The 19,542-nt window shown below is 41.8% G+C and overlaps 2 protein-coding genes across 2 annotated transcripts in view; both read right to left on the bottom strand.

The window, feature by feature from the left end:
- The window catches only part of EXOC4 (exocyst complex component 4), an 817,909-nt gene that overhangs the window by 238,936 nt on the left and 559,431 nt on the right, over positions 1-19,542 (bottom strand). The gene's annotated exons all lie outside the window — the stretch shown is intronic.
- LRGUK (leucine rich repeats and guanylate kinase domain containing) overlaps positions 1-19,542 on the bottom strand; it is an 87,729-nt gene that overhangs the window by 65,038 nt on the left and 3,149 nt on the right. The window contains exons 3-7 of the mRNA XM_040987473.1: positions 14,751-14,858; positions 12,587-12,668; positions 8,641-8,741; positions 7,195-7,276; positions 132-256 (exon numbers count right to left, since the gene is read on the bottom strand). Coding sequence (XP_040843407.1) covers positions 132-256; positions 7,195-7,276; positions 8,641-8,741; positions 12,587-12,668; positions 14,751-14,858 — 498 coding nt within the window. The remainder of the gene's footprint in view (positions 1-131; positions 257-7,194; positions 7,277-8,640; positions 8,742-12,586; positions 12,669-14,750; positions 14,859-19,542) is intronic.

The raw sequence follows: 19,542 nt of genomic DNA, 5'->3' as shown, positions 1-19,542 counted from the left end.
CAAAGGAGCAAACTAAAGACCATACACTTTGTAAAGCAATTAGCTTCTCACACAGTTAAACAGTCCTAGTCACAATGGACACGCTCATGACGACATTAGTTCTACAAAGCACAGCTTTTCGCAGGACTCACCAGACACAGCGTTTTGATTGGTAGCATGCTTAAGCCAGTAATTGCTGTGATCTTGTTGTTGGCCAAGCTAAGGTGAGACAGACTGGTGCACATCTCCAACCCATCAATTTTTTCTATTGTGTTATCTATATATCATAACTATGTTTAAGGAAAATGTCATTAAAAGAATTTTATAGGAAGCATTATCAAATCACCATTACAAACACCATTATTACCTTAAACAAATCACATCAGGTATCTTGCCTGACCACCATGGAATGCAGCTGGAAAACAACTCAAAACTTCAGAAAAAACGCAAACACAGGGAGACTGAGTAAGTGATAATAATGATAATTCTGGAACGAAAACAAAGATGATGGCTTTCTAGTGCAGATTGCAATAGAGGATAAAAGTGAAATACAGGAAGAAGGATTTAAACTACCTCACACAGCCATGGATGAAATAAGATGCCTGTGGAACAGGCAGTCTTTGGCAAAGAACCAGCTAGGCTGCACGTGGCTACCCATCTCAGTTTAGCCAAGAGAGCAGCAGTGTATCAGTCTCTTCAGAAGCCCTAGTCCTGGTCGCTCAGAAGATGCTCTCAATCACAGCTGAGGAATCCAGGGTCAGAACATACTCCTACGGGAACAGGCAAGGGCCAGAAAGCTAAAAAAGAGGCAAATCCTAAAACTTTAAAGAGCTATCAGGAACTGAACAGGAAGGCACTCAATTTGTCCACATTACTTTTCTAGTAACAGTAGAGGCCAACCAAAGAGCATCCAGGCCACTTTCCCCCTTGAGCACTAACATGCACAATGCAGTGCGTGCTACAAAAACAAACAAAAGAGGTGCTGCAGTCACAGATAACACTGCTATTACTCATGGCACTGGGACAAAGAATTCCAGTGAAAGAAAAATCATCTCCCACTTATCAATTAGGTACTCCCTTTACAATTTCCAGTAATTTTAGACATTACACATTGCTGAGTAAAGAACATTTTTCATGGTGGCATAATTGCTCTACCTTCTTAATCACCCCCACAGTAACATCATGTGTATCGGTGACGGTACCAGGCAATACGCAGGACTGGACCTTACGGAGCTCTGGGGTCTTCACTGACTTTTGGGAACACTTTCATCTTCCTGATCTCTTATTTTCTTATTTTGAGAACTGTCATCAAATGGTACTTGCCCTTCCTATTAAATTATTCTTTCATATTCTTTTTACAGGTCTTAGAACTTTTTGATAAGAACTATAAGCTGATAAGTCACCAAATATTATAATGAATTCATTTACTGGGTTAATTCTCTTAGATATATTTTTAATTTTAAAAGACCACTATCAGGAAAAAGAGACTCAAATAATCAAAATTATGTCATTGCAATCCAGATCTAAAGTGTTAGCATTCTGTGACTAGGTGTTTTACAGTGAAATTGAAGATCCTTGAAGAAGCTGATTGAAGGGAACTTGTCGCACTTACGTGTGACTTCCCAACAATGTTTTTACCTTTCGGTGATGCTGCCATTAGTTTACAATACTTGACACGAGTTATTCGTTACTTCAGCTTTCACTCATTCATTTTCTACAATCATAAAATATGGCTTCGGGTGTATAGAAAACAGTTATGAGAAGCAAGTAGCATATTCACCACAATTCTCTTAGTGGAGATAGCCACATGACAGCTTTAATCAAAACTAATCCTGAAAGATTTAAACCTTCTTACTACTGAAACATGTTTTTCACATTTAGAGTGACTCTAAGAAACAAAACAAGCATTCAGTCTACATGGCATGGATAAAAATGATAATTGCTCAATGGGCTGCAACCCAAGGGAAAAACAGAACTCAGAATAGTCTCATTTACCAAATACTCTTGAGCAAATTGTCCCTGGTTCTTAGCAGTATCTTCCACAAAATACATAAAATAACACACTTTATGATTTCTGAAATCCTGTCTAAATTTAAATTTCTATGGATCTTATTTTTTAATTCTATGATAAATAAATTGTAATAAACATCCACTTAACAAGAATAGACTGCATAGTTACTGAAAGCTGACAAAATTAATCATCTTGTATATCAAAATAATTATCAATCATCATTTATCTACACATAAGAAAAACAGCAGGAAAGCAAAAAGTTACAATTTATTCTAAAGTGTTAATATAACCCACTACAATTACATTGTCAGCATTACTAGTTTGCTTTGTTGTACTTTAAACAATTATTTTCAATGAAATTAAATCATAATTTTCAGGTTACTAAATTTTTACATAAAACTGAGTTAAGCTTAAAATATATAATTCGCCACTGGCCCAGGCAGGGAGGATCTGGTTGGATTGCTGGCCTCAGCATCTCATCAGCTCAGGGCAGCAGGCATCTAGGGAGTGAGCCCGCAGACTGAGCTCTCTGCTTCTGGCTGTATGCTTCTCAAATAGATAAGGAAAGAGTGAACATTCTGGAAACTATCCTCCAACTTAAGCCCCAGAAAGGTAATTTGCAACAATTTAAATCTACCTCTGCATACTTCTGCTGCTGAATTCTTTTTCAAAAATACTATTTTACTATTTTGAAAGGCAGTCACAAGGGAGAGGAGAGGGAAAGAGAGCACGAGCTTACCCATCCCACAGTTTCCTCTCCAAATGAGGCCAGGAGCCAGGAACTCCATCACGGTCTCCTCTGTGAGGCCCTCACAGGGCCCTATCTCAGCCCATCATCCATGGCTTTCTAGGGAGCAGGAGTGGAAGTGGAGTGGCTGATACTCGAACCAACACTTGTATGGGATGTCGGTGTTGGCAGCTGTGTTTTGATCTACTGTATACAACACCAGCCTCTTATGCTGAATTGTTTTTCTCTCAAGATTTAGTTATTTTTATTGGAAAGTCAAATTTACAGAGAGAGAGAGAGACAGAGAGGAAGATCTTCCATCCACTGATTCATTCCTGCAAGTGGGTGCAATGGCCAGTGCTGAGCCTAACCAAAGCCAGGATCCAATAGCTTTTTCTGGATCTCCCACACGGGTGCAGGGTCCCAAGGCCTTGGGCCGTCCTCAACTGCTTTCCCAGGCCACAAGCAGGGAGCCAGAAGTGAAGTGGAGCACCCTGGATATGAACTGGTGCCCACTTGGGAGACCGGCACATACAAGGCGAGAAGTTTGGCTGCTAGGCTACCACGCTGAACCCTTCTGTCTCTCTTAAGAGATAATCATATTTGTTTTCTCTTTCGTTCCTGTCTTAATTTATATCTAAGTTACATTCATCAATTCACAAAGTTGCACTGTACTCACTTGCATCACTGCATGATATGCTGTTACGTGAATATTCCTTAACTTATTTATGCTTTCTCTTATAAATATAAGCATTTGGGCTGTTTCAGTTTTTGTTAGTATAAGAAACGCCACTAAGGATATTTTTATATAAGCCTGCCAAGTACATGTATATCAGATCTCCCATACGTACATGTGAAAGCAATGGGTCATAGTGAACTTGGGTGTTCAACTTTTAAAGAACATAAAACAGTTTTTTCAAAGCAGTTGAATTAATTTTATAACCATAAATAATATTTTTAAAAATCTTGAACCATGTATGTTATTCAACACTTGTATGTTTGAATTTCTTAAATTGAAATAATTGAGTATACACAAGATCATATGTGGCCTTGTACTGAATTTCTCTACATAGAAATGAGGCTGATTTTCCTTTTTATGTTTGCTTATTAGCCTTTTCCACTTTACTTCCGATAACTGTTTTTATATCTTTGTGCCCAAGGACATGGGATATAGCTCTCATTAGTTAGATCTTTGATATACTTCAATAAAGCAACATGCTCCCCACATAGGCCTTACTTATCTATAATATTCATTTTTGTCATTCTTATAATAGTATCTTTTTAGAATTATGTTTCCTATTAAGCTGTCAATACCCCATAACTACTAATTTATAAAAGTTCTTTCATATATCCTATTACCAAACATGCCATCTGAGGAAGATGAGTTTTATCTTCTCCTTCCCAGTCTTACACACTGCTATATCCTTTCTCTGGGTTCATTCACGGTGCTGTCCCACATCTCCACAAGCATGATGGCTAGAAACAGGGGGGTGGACACCCTCATCTTTTCTGCAGTTTAAAGGAGAATCTTTAGACTAGGATAAAGTTCTTTCAGATGTTTGTAAGTAGAGGAAATGCCATGTTATTGCTTCATTTGAATTTTTTGGTGAATGAGTGCTGGTTTTGTTAAATGTTCTGTGTCTAGTAAACTTCTGTATCTGAGAATCATAAACTTTATTTCCCTTAATTTATTAATGCAGTTAGTGACATTCATAGATTTCCTAATATCAAACTTCACGCACCTGAAATAAACCCAACTTGATCAAATTACATAATTTTTAGTACATGGTCAGATTCCGTTGCTAATATCTTATTGAAGAGTTATTACTGTCAGAGGTGAAATAAGGGCCATGTTCCTTTTCTTACTCTTCATTGTCTTGTTTAGATATCAAAGTAAATTCTTTAAATGAATCGTGAATTTGTCTTTTCTTCTCAATGTTTGGAAGAATTTGTTCATCTGGAAGATCTATTCTTAAAAATTTGGGCCTAATGAGGTTTTTGTAGGAAGATTTTAATTTATAATAAGTAAACTTTTAGAGTTACATGACTACAACTACTTAAGGTCTCTATTTCCATGGCAATGTTTCCGAGAATTACTCTTCTACAAAAACTATCCATTTTCTCAAAGATTCCAAATATAATCACATGGAAGCTGTTTAAGACATTATATTATCTTTTAAATCTCAAAGACATTTTTTTTTTAATTTTTATAAAATTTTATTTTGACATTCTTTACATAGTTAATTAGGGTCAAAGACATTTTGTCTTTAAAAAATTAATCTAGTAATTTTATCCCAAAGAGATGAATACCGAATTTTGCCAGGTATGTTTTGTTCTCAGGTATCGGGAAGAACTTACCACCTGCAGCAAGCGCAAGCCCGTGCGCTTGGAGAGAACAAAAAAGAGAGAACTTGGGACTGTTAAGAAATTAGCCCACTCTCTCCTCCAAACTATGTTAGTAATGGCATCGAGTTGCACTCTTAAACTATGTGTCCATGTCCTGAATTTCAACTCATTCTCAGGTAATAATTACCACTGTTTATACGTCAACAATAAGCCTCACTTGGTACTTCTAATGTGACACTTTAAAAAGAAACGCTCTAATTCCTTTCTTCATAATACTTGACATTAATAGAGTTAAAATACTTTAATTTTTACACAGAAAGCTAAAGTTACAAGGAAATTAGGGTTTTCATGATAGAAATGTTTCAAATTACATCCTTCACTTTGAGTCCTTAGTTGTTTTCTTTGACAATTCCATGCAGCACACAGAATAGTCATTAGAGACAGAGCTCGCAACGTCAAAAGCCAAAATGCCACGTGATATCTTCAATTCAGGGTGCCCTGAGTGGTTACACTCCCCTCTGGATGCCTACTCCATTCTGGCTGCCAGGAGTTTTGGGGCCAGAAGCCCAGGGTTTCTCAAGCTTCCACCGGATTCCTATTAGAATGCAGGCTCTGCCTTCCTAGGTCTGGGTGGAGTCCAAGAGCTTGTTTCTAGGCAGGTGCAGGTACCACTGCTCCCGCTGCTCTCTTCTAGCTGACCTGAAATGGGAGCACTTCTCAGACAGATGGCTTCTGGACTGTCAGGCCCTGCTCTGTGAATTCAACACCAGTGAGTGGAGCAACGTAGAGATGGTGCCCCACCTCTAGCTTGTTATCACAGCAGTCCATTTGCTCACTGATTTCCTAGGAAGCTACAATCAGGAGACCGTTCATGTCACGCGTGTCTACCACATTCATACACAAGTTCTGTGGGAGTGGTGCTATGTTCTGCACTCTCCAACACATGATTTTTCTGCAGATATGTCCTGAATAAAATATCCCTCCATCTCCCCACATTACAGCCTATGACAAAAGCAGTAAGTACCAGCTCCTGCCAAATCCTGGGAATCAGACACCCAAGGGACAGTCAGCTCATTCTCTTTCTGCCCCACCCCCACAGCCTCCAGGTGGCCAGGGGCATTTCCTGAGGTCAGCTTCCTTATCAGCAGAGAACAGACATCTCTGGAATGACAGAGTCAAGCTCCTTATACTCACGGAACCTCAGGTAACCATTTTGGTTATACTGAAATTAAAGGTGAATTTAAAGCACAGAATTTTTTTTTGGCCTGGGAGTCCAATATTCCTGAAGTTGGATGCCCTTTTTTATTGTTAAATGGCAGCCATAGAAATGCTTTTGAAAGAGAATATTAATTATTTTACAATATAATTATTATTGTCCTTATGACTATCCTGCATTTTCAGATACAGATTTTATATAAAATAGGCCCACATTCAAGTTAAAGACAAGAATTTAATTAAAGCAGAAATATGTCCTTGTTCTATAATTAAGCATAAGCTCTCAAAGGTGGACATCTGGCCTGGCAGTTACATGTACATAGACACCTACAGGCCATGTTAGAGCACCTTGGCAGGATTCCTGCTCCACACCCAATCCCAGCTTCCTTCTGATGCCAGCCTGGGAAGGCAGGAGGTGAGAGCACCAATGGCTGATGCCAACCCCAGGAGGCAGGAGGTGATGGCGCCAACGGCTGATGCCAACCCCAGGAGGCAGGAGGTGAGAGCACCAATGGCTGATGCCAACCCCAGGAGGCAGGAGGTGAGAGCACCAATGGCTGATGCCAGCCCCAGGAGGCAGGAGGTGACTTCTGGGTGTAAACTAGAAAATGGGAGGTCTCTTACCATGTAATTCTCTGCCTCTCTAAAAGCAAAGCAGTGGAGGGGGAGAGAAGCCCTCATTTATTGCATAATTGCCAACTTACTTGCTTTTCATTGATAAGATGTTCTTGGCAAGCTTTGATTTACAGTTTTATCCCTTGGTAAATAGAAACATCTCTTCGATTCTTAATTATTTAAATGAATCACATTTCTAGTAAATTACATATATAATAATATTTCATCTAAACTGGTACATTGTCTTTAGTGGATAGATAAATATTAATCAAATTTTCCCTGTAACTCATTCAAAGGATACTATCCAAAATTAGTTTAGTGAGAGCGTGGTAAGCTGATAGATCACACATTTCAGATATTTGGTTGAAGGAGAAATCCACTTTCTGGTGAGAAAAAGAGAACAGTATGTTACACTTTTTAAATCCATATTCACCATTGTAATTGCACATGAAAAAGATATTTTTGGATACAGTTCATTAATGAAAGAACACTGGGGCTTTTTAAAATAACTTTTTCAAAGATTTACTTATTTTTATTGGAAAGGCAGATTCTACAGGGAGAGGAGGAGAGATAGAACTCCTTGTACCGGGATCAGAGTGGTTGGAACTCCCGCGGTCCTCCAAAGCGGGAAGTGGGTGCTCCGGGCTGCGGGGGTTAGCTCCCTGTATTACAGTACCCACCACATTTCTTCCTTTTCCTTTTTTTTTTTAAATAATATTTATCTTTTGCAAGCAAGTAAATGCTTAAAGTTATTGAATGTTTTTATCTCATGTTGTTGATTAGGAGCAATAGCTGTTGTTGAAAATGTTTTCCTAGAATAGTTTTGAGAAAGAATGTGAAGTTAAAGAGGTATGGCACTGGGTTCAACTCCCGCTCCGCTATCTCCTAGCAAAGTTCAGGAAGTCCCTTAACCTTCCTGAGCCTACTGAGGGGTCAGACAAGTACCAACCAGCAACACCGGAACCTGCCAGAAATCCATGTCGGGTTCCACCCTCCACCTAAGGCAGAATCCATTTTCACAAGAGCCCTGAGTGATTCGGATGGATGTGAAAACACACCATTCTACAGCGCAGCACTCTGTCTCGTAAACCAATGTTCACGGACAGTTCTTTCTGCTTCAGAAATACAAGACTAAGTGCAGAGAAGAAAGAATGGGAACTTGAAACCACTATTACTCCATAAGAACAAAAGAAAGCAGATCAGTCAAATGAATGGAAATAGATAAAATTTGACTTCTAAGAAATTTTACAGATTTTTCATACAAAATTTTTCATGGGACTGGCATTGAGGCATAGTGTTGAAATCCCATATGGGAACCAGTTTGAGCTCTGGACGCTTCGTTTCCAGTTCAGCTCCCTGCTTATGCATCCAAGAGCACAGCGCAAGACGGCCCAAGCCTTCCCTTGTGGGAAACTCACAGAAAGCTCCTGGCCTTTGTGGTCATTTGGGGAATGCCCTGACCCCAACCCTAGCTATCCTATTTTTAACAGTATATTCTAGCAATACCTCTCAAAAACATTATATGCTGAAAACCATTATTTTCCAAAATAAATAACACAGATTCTCCTTTTTAAATTTAATTTCAGACACTTGCACTATTTATTTCTATGTCTTATTCTCTGTGAATTCTCTATTGTAGTGTTGTTTTGCTTACTTAATATACTCTGTAAGCCATTTAACACACTGCTTACTTACTATGCATTGCAAAACAATTAATACATGCAATTAGTACATTGATAAAATCTACCTTGAGATTTTTGGGTGGCTTGAAATTGAAGAATGTAGTCAGTTTATTTTGAGAAGCATTAAGTTCTAGAAGATAAGGCATGCAACTCACACATGACAAGTCTGGAAGAAAAACAGAGAGCACGGTGAGCCGATAAGGAAAGAGGACGCAGCCAGGAAACGGCCTGTAGGACGTGGGCTAGCTAAGACCGCGAGGGTCTCCTAGGGATTCCAGACAAATAAAAAGAATAAAATCAGGAGGGAGTCAAATGCAAAAAGAGTGGAAAATTCCCCCTCCCTCCTGTTTCCACACACTCTCACTGAGGGCTCTTGCACGCCCTGCTCACTCTCCCTCCAGCTGCTAATGCTCCCACACTTCAAGAACTGCCAGCCTCAGCAGGAAGGATGAGAAACTAAAGCCTCCGATAATCCGCTTGATAATTAGCCCTAAATAATGGAATTAGGTCTTCTCAGAAAGACTAGAAGCACCACAATTAGGAAACTCTCTTTGTTGTACATTTAATTTTGTTTTAGTTGGATGTAATCCTAAACCTCACTAATTATTTGAAGTGAGTTAAGATATTGCTATTTTTTACTTTAACTGTGGGTACTCTAAATGTATATCTGAGCTGTGGGATCCTTCTTCTTCTTCTTCTTTTTTTGTCATTTCATTCCAGGCAAAAATTCCAAGCCTTGAATACTAAGCAAAGGATTATTGTGTTAATGAGGTTACTACTGAAATTAAATAGAAAACAAAAGTTGTGGAGTGTTTTTTGCCTCTCTCTGAGCCCTCACTGCGAGACTCACTTCAGGGCAGCGGAGCCCCACGAGGAAGAGCCCTGAGCAATCACACAGCCTTGTCTGCCCCAAACAGCAGTAGCCGCCATCTCTCCAACCCTCCCACTCTTCAGTGCAGAAGCCTCCACACAGAGGGCGCACAGAGCCTCCACGGGGAGCCTCCACTCAGAGGGCGCACAGAGCCTCCACACAGAGCTTCCACACAGAGGGCGTACAGAGCCTCTATGGAGAGCCTCCACGGAGAGCCTCCACGGAGAGGGCGTACAGAGCCTCCACGGGGAGCCTCCACTCAGAGGGCGCACAGAGCCTCCACACAGAGGGCGTACAGAGCCTCCACGGTGAGCTTCCACACAGAGGGCGTACAGAGCCTCTATGGAGAGGGCGTACAGAGCCTCCACGGAGAGGGCGTACAGAGCCTCCACAGGGGAGCCTCCACACAGAGGGCGTACAGAGCCTCCACGCGTACAGAGCCTCTATGGAGAGACTCTACGGAGGACCTCCACGCGGCGGCCCCCTGCGCTCACCGTGATACAGGCAGTGTGAACAGGGTCTCCTAGCTGGGGGGTTTCTGGCTTCAGAAGCAAACTCCGCTTCTCTAAATCATAGTTGTTTTTTGTAAGTATAAACAATTCTAAGAGAGACAGTACACTGGCATATTCACACTTACATGGAAATTAATGAGCAAATCAAGGAAGGTTACTCGTGAGAGGAAACCTAAGGGAAAAAGCTGCAATTGCTTTACAAGTCATATCCCTGTGTCCATTATGAGCTCAGACACACATCCCTCTGAACTTGCACTGGAGTGGATCTTTCTTGGTAACTTCCAAGGTAAATACTGATACCATAGAGACATATCTTGAAGCACCAACTAGTACTTAAATAGAGAGGGAGGCGTGCAAGTACATATCTGACTTTGTAGACAGCTGATGTTTTCAAAGAAATCCGGCAGGAAAATCCACGGTCTAGTTCGACCCCTACTCGGTGCAGTGACAGCCTTGTCCAGCAGATGGCAGAAGTACCTCGTGTCTACGTTAGCGGTTCTCAAAGTGTGGTCCAGGAAATATTCAAAATGCAAATTCTCAGGTCCCACCCCAAATCTGCTGAATCAGAAACTCTGCAGTGAGGTTTAGCAAGCTGTGAGTCTGATGCAGGCTGAAATTTGATCTCCATCAGAAAAGTAGCTGGAAGGTTAGTACCCTAACTAGCACTGCACCTCACAGGCTCTCAACCTGAGAGTTGAGTTGGCTGCATGTGATGAGTGGGGGGCTGCCTGACCAAGAGACTCCCACGCAGCTGTGGACTCCTCTGCTCAGGCGGCAAGGACACCAAACCAAGCCCTTCCTGGCTCTTAGTATGAAGCACAATTCAGCCTGCCGTAAGGCCGAATGTTCTTATCGGGTTAAATAAAAACCATCTTGCAGGTGCGAGGTGGGCAGAGTGAATCTGACATTAACCCTGGAAATGTCTGGCCTCAGGCCCGGCAGCTGAAGTCCTCACCTTGCACGCACTGGGATCCCATATGGGCGTCGGTTCTAATTCCGGCAGCCCTGCTTCCCATCCAGCTCCCTGCTTGTGGCCTGGGAAAACAGTCGAGGACGGCCCAAAGCCTTGGGACCCTGCACCCATGTGGGAGACCCGATCAGGCCTGGCTCAGCCCTGGCCACTGTGGCCATCTGAGCAGTGAACCAGCAGATCAAAGATCTCGCTGCCTTTCCCTCTCCATCTGTAACTTTGCCTTTTAAATAAAAATAAACGAATCTTCTTTTCTCTTTTTAAAAAAGGCAGACAAACAAAAGCACAAAGATTATCAGAATAGTGAATAGGTCAGAAATAATGATTTGCTAACTTTCCCAGATTTCCTTTTTTTTTTAATTTTTAAATTTTTATTGGGGGCCCGGCGTGGTGGCGCAAGTGGTTAAAGGTCCTCACCTTGCACGCCCGGGATCCCATATGGGCGCCGGTTCTAATCCCGGCAGCCCCGCTTCCCTTCCAGCTCCCTGCCTGTGGCCCGGGAAAGCAGTGGAGGACGGCCCAAAGCTTTGGGAACCTGCACCCACATGGGAGACCCGGAAGAGGCTCCTGGCTTCGGACCGGCATAGTATCGGCCCGTTGCGCTCACTTGGGGAGTGAATCATCGGACGGAAGATCTTCCTCTCTGTCTCTCCTCTCTGTATATCCGCCTTTCCAAAGAAAAAATAATAAAAATAAATCTTAAAAAAAAAAATTTATTGGAAAGGCAGATATACACAGAAGGAGGAGAGACAGAGAGGAAGATCTTCTATCCACTGGTTCACTCCCCAAGTGGCCACAATGGCCAGAGCTGAGCTGAAGCCAGGAGCCAGGACCTTCCTGCAGATCTCCCACACTGGTGCAGGGTCCCAAGGCTTTGGGCCGTCCTCGACTGCTTTCCCAGGCCACAGGCAGGGAGCTGGATGGGAATCAGAGCTGCAGGGATCAGAACCAGTGCCTATATGGATTTTGGCACATGCAAGGCAGGGACTTTAGCCACTAAGCTACTGTGCTGGACCCATTTCCCTAGATTTCTAAAGGAAACAATCATTGACTTCAAATAAGATCAGAATACTTAGAAACAAAGATTAAGCTTTGAGGAAAATAATAACTATGGGACTAATTCCAGGAAATGTGAACAAGGCATCATAATAAGTATATTTACAGAGAACTACAAGTGGAGCTACAGTGGAAAGAACCAACTAACACATAAAGACAGAAAAAAACAGTGGAAAATGCAGTTGTAAATCCCTGGTTCTCAATCCTAATAGGAGACAGCCAGGATTAAAACGGAAATGCAAAGTAACACCAGAATCCACCATTAAAGGGACTAATTCATCAACACTGAATAGCTAATAGAAGAGAGGGAATTATCAAATATTCAATAAGTGCTGAAGATCTGATTGACCCTTTAGAAGGAAAAGCTAAAGCAAACACTCCATATCCTCTCAAATGTCGGTGAGCGTGTCTCAACATAACCCGGACCTTTCTCTGTACTCATCAGTCAATGGGCTTTTTGGGCATGGGAAGCAAAGAATCGATTTATAGATTGATCCAGAAACCACTTATATCACATTTGGTATTATCAAAATACACTGCATCCGAACACTGAAATTTTGAAGTAATTCAATGATTAATCTACTTGAGTGATAATTACATACCTTCAATTTTATTTACAGAAAGATCCAACTTCTGCAGGTGAACATATCCACAGAGAATGCTAACATCAATTAAGTCACAACCCTGAGAAAAGAGAAGATTCTATTGTTACTTAGCACATTACTCGCAGCTTTCTTACAGCATCTGCAAACACAGAATGCCTTTAAAAACTACAGACTTGGGAGAACAAAATCTAAAGCCTATTACTAAAAGGATCCAAAACAGACTACAGACCCCATTAAAAATGCATTCTCGAAAGAAAATAATAGCATAGGAAATTAGTGTTGTTAGCAAAAACTAATACAACATGAAAAGGCATATTAAAGTTGTGTTCAGGAAGACCTTTACAGCAGTCTTACATTAAAAAAATAATAAAAGCAATAAGGACAAAACCTGTATCTACTGGAAGAAAAAGCAATTGACTAGAATTTAAATGAAGTTTTAATCAAGAGATCACTAACAATACTATCTACAGTTTCACAGGGTTCATTTTCAAAGATGTTTCACATCTGATCAAATACACCTGTGAGATCTGTACGGCAAAGTGATTGCAATTTCAAGATGAGGAATATGAGGTTTGTAAACAGCCAGAAGTCACAAAGCAAGTTAGTGAAGTCTTGTAAATCCTGGTCCAAAATTCTTCCAAAGAAATTGCTTTCAGTGAATTTTAAGGGAGGTTGGAGCGGGGAGGAAATATGTTGCAAGGAACAAAAACCTTATGTTACCTGTTTATGTTGTGACACCAGAGTCAGAAAAACACACATCCAATGAAGAGTCATTCCACTCAAGTTCTGATGAAGAATAATGATTGTTTACAGAATCTCTACCATGGACAGGGTACTGTGGTTGGAATAGAGCTATATTCTGCCCCTAATAAATTCATGATTTTGGTAGGAGAAAAGATATGCACACTAGTGATAACAAAAAGTAGGGACTAAGATAATGTAGAATACAAATAAGCCATAAAGGGAAAAATTACGGAACCAGGCAACCCTAAGAAAGTGTACTCAGTAAGACTGCTTATTAAGGCAGAGTAACTCAACATGTAATATCTGGAATGTAAGAGGTCAGTGATAAAATAAGTTAAGCTTCAGTCCATCTAGCTGAAATAAGATTTAAAGAATTGCTTTTTTTTGGTGGATCAATTTAAGGCACAGCACTACATACATAAGTAGAATGTTGATTGAAAGGGACTTGTGTGGGGATGTACTGGCTGCTGGAATTATCCACCATTCCAATGCCTAACACAGGGCACAGTGTACTCCCCGTGTGTCACTGCCTGCCTGGCTAAGCCATCCATAAAACACTGGGAGGTGAAAACATTAACAGATTACAGCTTTAACATGCTCACCTCAAAGGGCACGCCATGGAAGCAGCACATGTGAAAAGAGCTTAATGTTTTTGAATAGCTTACTGAGTCAGACCCAAGCAGGTAGTCCTACAACGACATAAATCTTAAGGATCATGGTGCTAATGTAAAATGTCAGTATACTTTTTTCCAAGTGAGTATCTCCATGTAGTCAGGGGATAGCCAAGGAACTGCGATGCTTTACAGAGTTAGAGCATTTCTTTGGACCGGAGACAAAGAAGGGGAGAAGCCCAAGTGCTAGAACAGGTTCCTGCTGCAACTGGAGCCGAGATCTCGGTCACTCTACAACCAGGAGTAAATATTCAGAAACAAAACCAGTGGAAGAATGACAACAGATTGCTTTCCTTTAAGGATAGGTATCTTTAGGCAAGTCAGATGTTGTTCAGAGTGACTTAGGTGCAGACCTGCTTGGTGGTGAGACACATCAGCATCAAACCTCTTCATTCCCTCAGACTCAAATACAAATTTCAGTGCATTTTCACTGATCAGAGAGAAAATTCTTAAAAGAGTGTTTGGTTTTACAGAAGTAAATTCAACCTTCTGGAAAGAAAGTATTGATCTTTATAATACAGACTATTGAAGATGAAAGACAGTATGAACAAAATGGAAACAAAGAATCTGGACATTGATTCAAAGAGCAATCGGCACTCTTTGAAGTCCAAAATCTACATAAATATCTCTTATCAGTTTCAAATGTCACCAGAAAAAGAAAAAGAGAAATCCATGAGTACCAAAGCAATTACAGTCTAGCCCATGTTGTGACGTTGGCGGTCAGTGGCAATCCTGTCAATACTCACTGACAAAGTGAGGTTCAGGTAGACTTGCTCAGTTCCAGACCCTGAGCGCCCCAAGTGGTGGAGTGCTTCAGCCACAGCCTCCTCTCTCAGGAGTCCATCAAATTCCTCCTGCAGAAAAAACCCAAAAAGAAGAGACTGCCCTTAGGGAAAACACAGCCAACTTGTCATATTCCCACCTACTCAGTGTACCACAGGCCCAGAGCAGAGTCCAGCATGCCACAAGTCACCACCCAAAGCAAATTCTGTTTTGAGGACACATACATACCCAAGGATAACCAAATAAATGTCAGTCCAATCAATGTCTTTGTTTCCATCAACTCTTAGAAGAAACACATTAGTGGTGACAGCACAAACTGAGTTCTCCGTTCCAGGTGCTGGGCTAACAGCTTTCAGTGGATTAACTCATTAATCCCTCTGATAACCTTGAAATAGGTATATATGTGTATTTTTCTGTTTTTAACATCTATTTACTTATTTTCACCTATTTGGATGACGGAGAGAGATCTTTTACACCCAAATGCCTGCAGAGAGCCAGGCCCGTGTCAGGCTGACGCCAGGAGTCCGGAGTCCTGAGGCACCTGAGCCGTCATCCACTGCCTCCCAGAACGCATTAGCAGGACGCTGGGCTAGAAGCAGTGCAGCAAACTCTCTCCAGTCTGAAAGACGCACACCCCAAGTGGCATCTTAACTCACTGCACTCTGCAACCTAAGGTACATATTCTTGTGTCCTTTTTTCAGATGAAAACACTATGGTTTACATGTTGCCTAACCCAAAACCACACAGATATCATGTGACTAAATGGAAAAGCAAATCTAACCGATCCTGTGGCAATTTTACTGCTTGTCCCACATCCCAAAAGATGTTATCTTATCTCAAATTAACATCTTACTCCCCTGAATGTTCTTTTCATTCAGTTCAGTTCAGCTCATTTCCTATTAAATTTTTAATTCAAATGACATAGAAAATTTAATACAAGCTTGATAATCATTTCCATAAGGAGGTTGGCCCTTGGATTGCAAGCAACTTCATGGTCCAATGGTGGCCAAACATGTACTTTCCTCAAAAATGACAGAAGAGATAAAAGGTGGGCGTTGTATTTGTGTGACCTCCAACTCCATGATGACCAATACAGCAACACTGACTTCAAGAAGTCACGGGTCATGTCACCACATCAGGCACATTTCTAGGACTAGTTATGACCAACATAGAGATGGTGACAGCTGCACGCCCCTTTCCAGGTCTACACTCCTTCAGAATCAACAGTGCTGTTGGATTGAGGAGACAGGCATGTAGGCCTGTGCTACTGTAGAGCATTCCTTGCTTCCCGTTCCCATTTCCTACTAACCTAGAGAAGCAAATATTGCCTACATGGAGGTAACTCACTGGCTTGGGAACTGCACACAGACAGGGCTTCCAGAAGGGACTCAGTCACAAAATTCCCTCCCAGGAGTATAATCAGACAAGACTGACTCACCACTGGAGAGAAGACTGGATTCAGACACTTTTATAGCAAGCTCTCACAGCTAGCCTGTTATTCAACTTCAGAATCTTTTGCATAATCTGGAGATAGGTATATATATATATATATATTTTTTTTTAGGTAGGTATATTTTTATGTTTATTTCTTTTCATCAACTTGAAAGAGAGAGGGTGGGAGAGTGAGCGATCTTTCACCTGCTGGTTCAGTTTCCACATGCTTCCCATAGAAGCACCCACCCTCTGGAACCCTGCCTGCCCCCACCACAAGGAGTGACCTGCACCATCTCCCCTTTTCATAACATGCTATGGAACCTCTCTTTCAAATCGGACTTTTTGAAGAGGATATGCAGGGTTTTTTCCTGTGATGCTTGTTGTCAGTCTATGCTGCAGATCCAGCTATGAAAGCTAGGAGAGATGAGGATAGGTCTTTCCTCCCTTGTGCTTCCTTTAGCATTTTAGGGAGAATGGAAAATAATTCATATAAAACTCTTCACATGGAGTATGAAGCATTGAAAGTGCTCTCCACGAAATGACTGCTAATGCTAGTTGATATAATTCCACATCTTAATGTTTCCTTCATGCTTTCCCAGTAGCCTGTTCACATCTTTCTGAAGCAAAGTTCCGATGTTTTGTGTAAAGCCCAGGAAAGAACTAGGTGGCAGTGTTACCTGCCCACCCAAATATTCTCCCTCGATCTCTAAGCTCACCTGACTGCACCCCTCTCCACTTCCTGGGGATGAGAAAACATTCCTTCCTTACTGAAGGGCAGGAAGATGCCATCACATGGAAACAAGCCTAACCGTCAGCATTCCCAGATCTTCAAGGCAATACTGCACAGCAACCCCTCATGGCTGCTCAGATTCTGCAGCTGACAGTATGACATCTTCCCCTTGGGGCTTTGGCCACTTTCAGACCTTCATAAAGCCAGTCCTCATCTTGAGTAGTTTCAGAATCCCTATGGGTGGCCATTCAGCACTGCTACTTCCAGCACATGCTCCCCCGACCCCACCCCATGCTATCCTGTTTTAATTCCAGACACTTTAGACTTGATCTTTATACAATTTGTCGTCCAATCCCATGCTCTAAATCTATCCATTATGCTCAACTGTTCTGCCCTAGATATTTCAGACTATAGCACTCCAGCTCTAGTCCCAAATGTGCCTATCCTTTAATCATTCCAGCACCTACTAAACCTGAGCTTTGGATACTAACAAAAACTCAAGTCTTGCACCCTTCTCTTTCGCAAAATCCATCCGTTCCCTTCTGATCACACTTCTTCCCTGCTGTGTATCCACAGGTAATCTCAGCTTCTCTCCAATCTCAGATTTCTGACTCACTGCCTCATGACTGCACCTACTCCATCAGTACACAAACCTGAATCAAGTTCACCGTGACTATTGTAGAGGTAAGGATTGTGTCAGATTCAAGATCCACTGAGGAGAAAAATATCTTTGTAGAGTGCCTAGCAAATTCCAGCCACCTTGCCAGGCTCAGTGGATAAAGATATGGTGAACACATTAGTAGAATGGTGCCTGTTCACTTCAAGAGATGGGTTAGTACACAGAAATTCCAGAAGTGTGATCAATGTTACAACACAGACGACAAAAGTGCTGCTTCCTGCCAGTCCTACAGAGGAGGGGGGAGTTAGCAAAAGCTTCCTGGGAGAGAGAATAATTAAACTGAAATCTAAGTTGAGAGTTAGAAAGAGGAAAAAGGAGGGGCTTGGTTAAAAAAAAAAAAAGAGAGAGAGAGAGAGAGAAAGAGAGAGAGCCAAGTAGTACTGCAGGCAAAAAGAAAAGAGGCAGGAAGTATAGAAGCTCAGGGCCAAAGGCATGCATGGTCTCTTGGGGGAACCAGGAAGAGTTGAAACCAGTTGCCGCAGCATGTTCAAATCTGGACTAACAAGGAGGGCAGTGGACCTGGGAGCTGGGAGGGCATAGGAGATGGCATGGCTCTTTGGCTCGCTCCTCAAGCTGTGCTCTGGCTCAGTTCTTCTTCCTTTTCGCATCAAACTCTTTCTTGTCTATTTCTGGGGCAAAGTAGAAACTCTGAAGTAGCAACCTGTCACAAAGTCTCTCACTCGGTCTTGGCAGATGCTTCTCTCTCCTCTGCCCCAGCTCCCTTCCATTTCCTTGTGGAGCTTGTTCAGAACTCATCAGTTTGTCCTTGGGTCTGTTTTTAACCCACCACCCTTCACTGCTTGCTTCCCCAGGTCTGCAACACTGACTCTTTTGCCCATTTCACCTGTTTTATTAGCTACAGCTAGTTTTCCTTAATAACCACATTTCTCCAGAGATGTGTGCTTCTCCATCATCCCTTTTCATTCTTCAACTCACTGCAGTGAGGCTTTTGTCTCCATCACATCTCAAAAAGCACCTGCCAAGGCCTTCAGGGACCTTAAACAAGCTAAGCTAATGAGCACTTTCTAGGCCTGTTCTCACTTAACCCATTGGCAGCATCACCCATTCCTGGCTTCCCTGTCTCATAGCTCTTATTTCTCCTGCTTCTCTTACTGGTCCAGCCTGTTTTACTTCGCTGATTCTTCATCTGCCTTCAATGTCTGTACCCTTGTGGGTTTATTCTTGGCCTCTTCTTTCCCTCTTTTTTCTAAGATGATCTCATGGACTTCAAAGCTAATGATACACATATCCCCCTGACTTCTAGGCAGAGTTTATATAACCAACTCCTTTATCCTCATCTCCATCCATCCCTGATGGATAGTGGCCTTAACATTCCCCAGCTCAAATCATAGACCCCCTAATAGTAACTACCTCATCTTAAATGTTTTCATTGTTAGATTCCTTTCCTCTGTCACTGTAATCACTGTAATCCAGACCCTTCCTGCCCAATAGATAGAGCTAGTACCTTGCTACTGACCTCCAGTAGGAGCGTTAGTTTCCTCCAATTCTACCTGGTCACCACATCACTTACCTAGTGCTCAAAAACTCAAGTCCAGGTACATACACCAGGCACAGAACTCTCCATCATCTGGCCCCTATTTTAGCTGTTTCTTCTGCACTCACCCATCACTCCTCAGTAGGGAAAACTGCCCTATACCCGCCCACACTTCACCTCTTTGCTCAGATCAGTCTATTCCCTTTCAGTCTTCCATGATCCCTGCAATCAAGTTGTCATCTGTATAAATCACATATTAAACACCATAGATGCTAAATTACTACTACATTCTTATCTCACTTTGAGAGCAAGGATCACCACGTTCAGATTCTCATCTTCTAGCTTTATGGTTGATAGCATTCTATCTATAATTTTGGAGAGCCTACTCTGTATCAGTCTATGAAGAACTTCAATAGT

The sequence above is a fragment of the Ochotona curzoniae genome, unplaced genomic scaffold (genome assembly GCF_017591425.1).
Source record: "Ochotona curzoniae isolate NIBS_2020 unplaced genomic scaffold, NIBS_Ocur_1.0 contig_4692, whole genome shotgun sequence".
Classification (NCBI taxonomy): Eukaryota; Metazoa; Chordata; class Mammalia; order Lagomorpha; family Ochotonidae; genus Ochotona; species Ochotona curzoniae.
The sequence above is the reverse complement of the archived record's forward strand: the minus strand, read 5'-3'. Positions and strand labels throughout refer to the sequence as shown.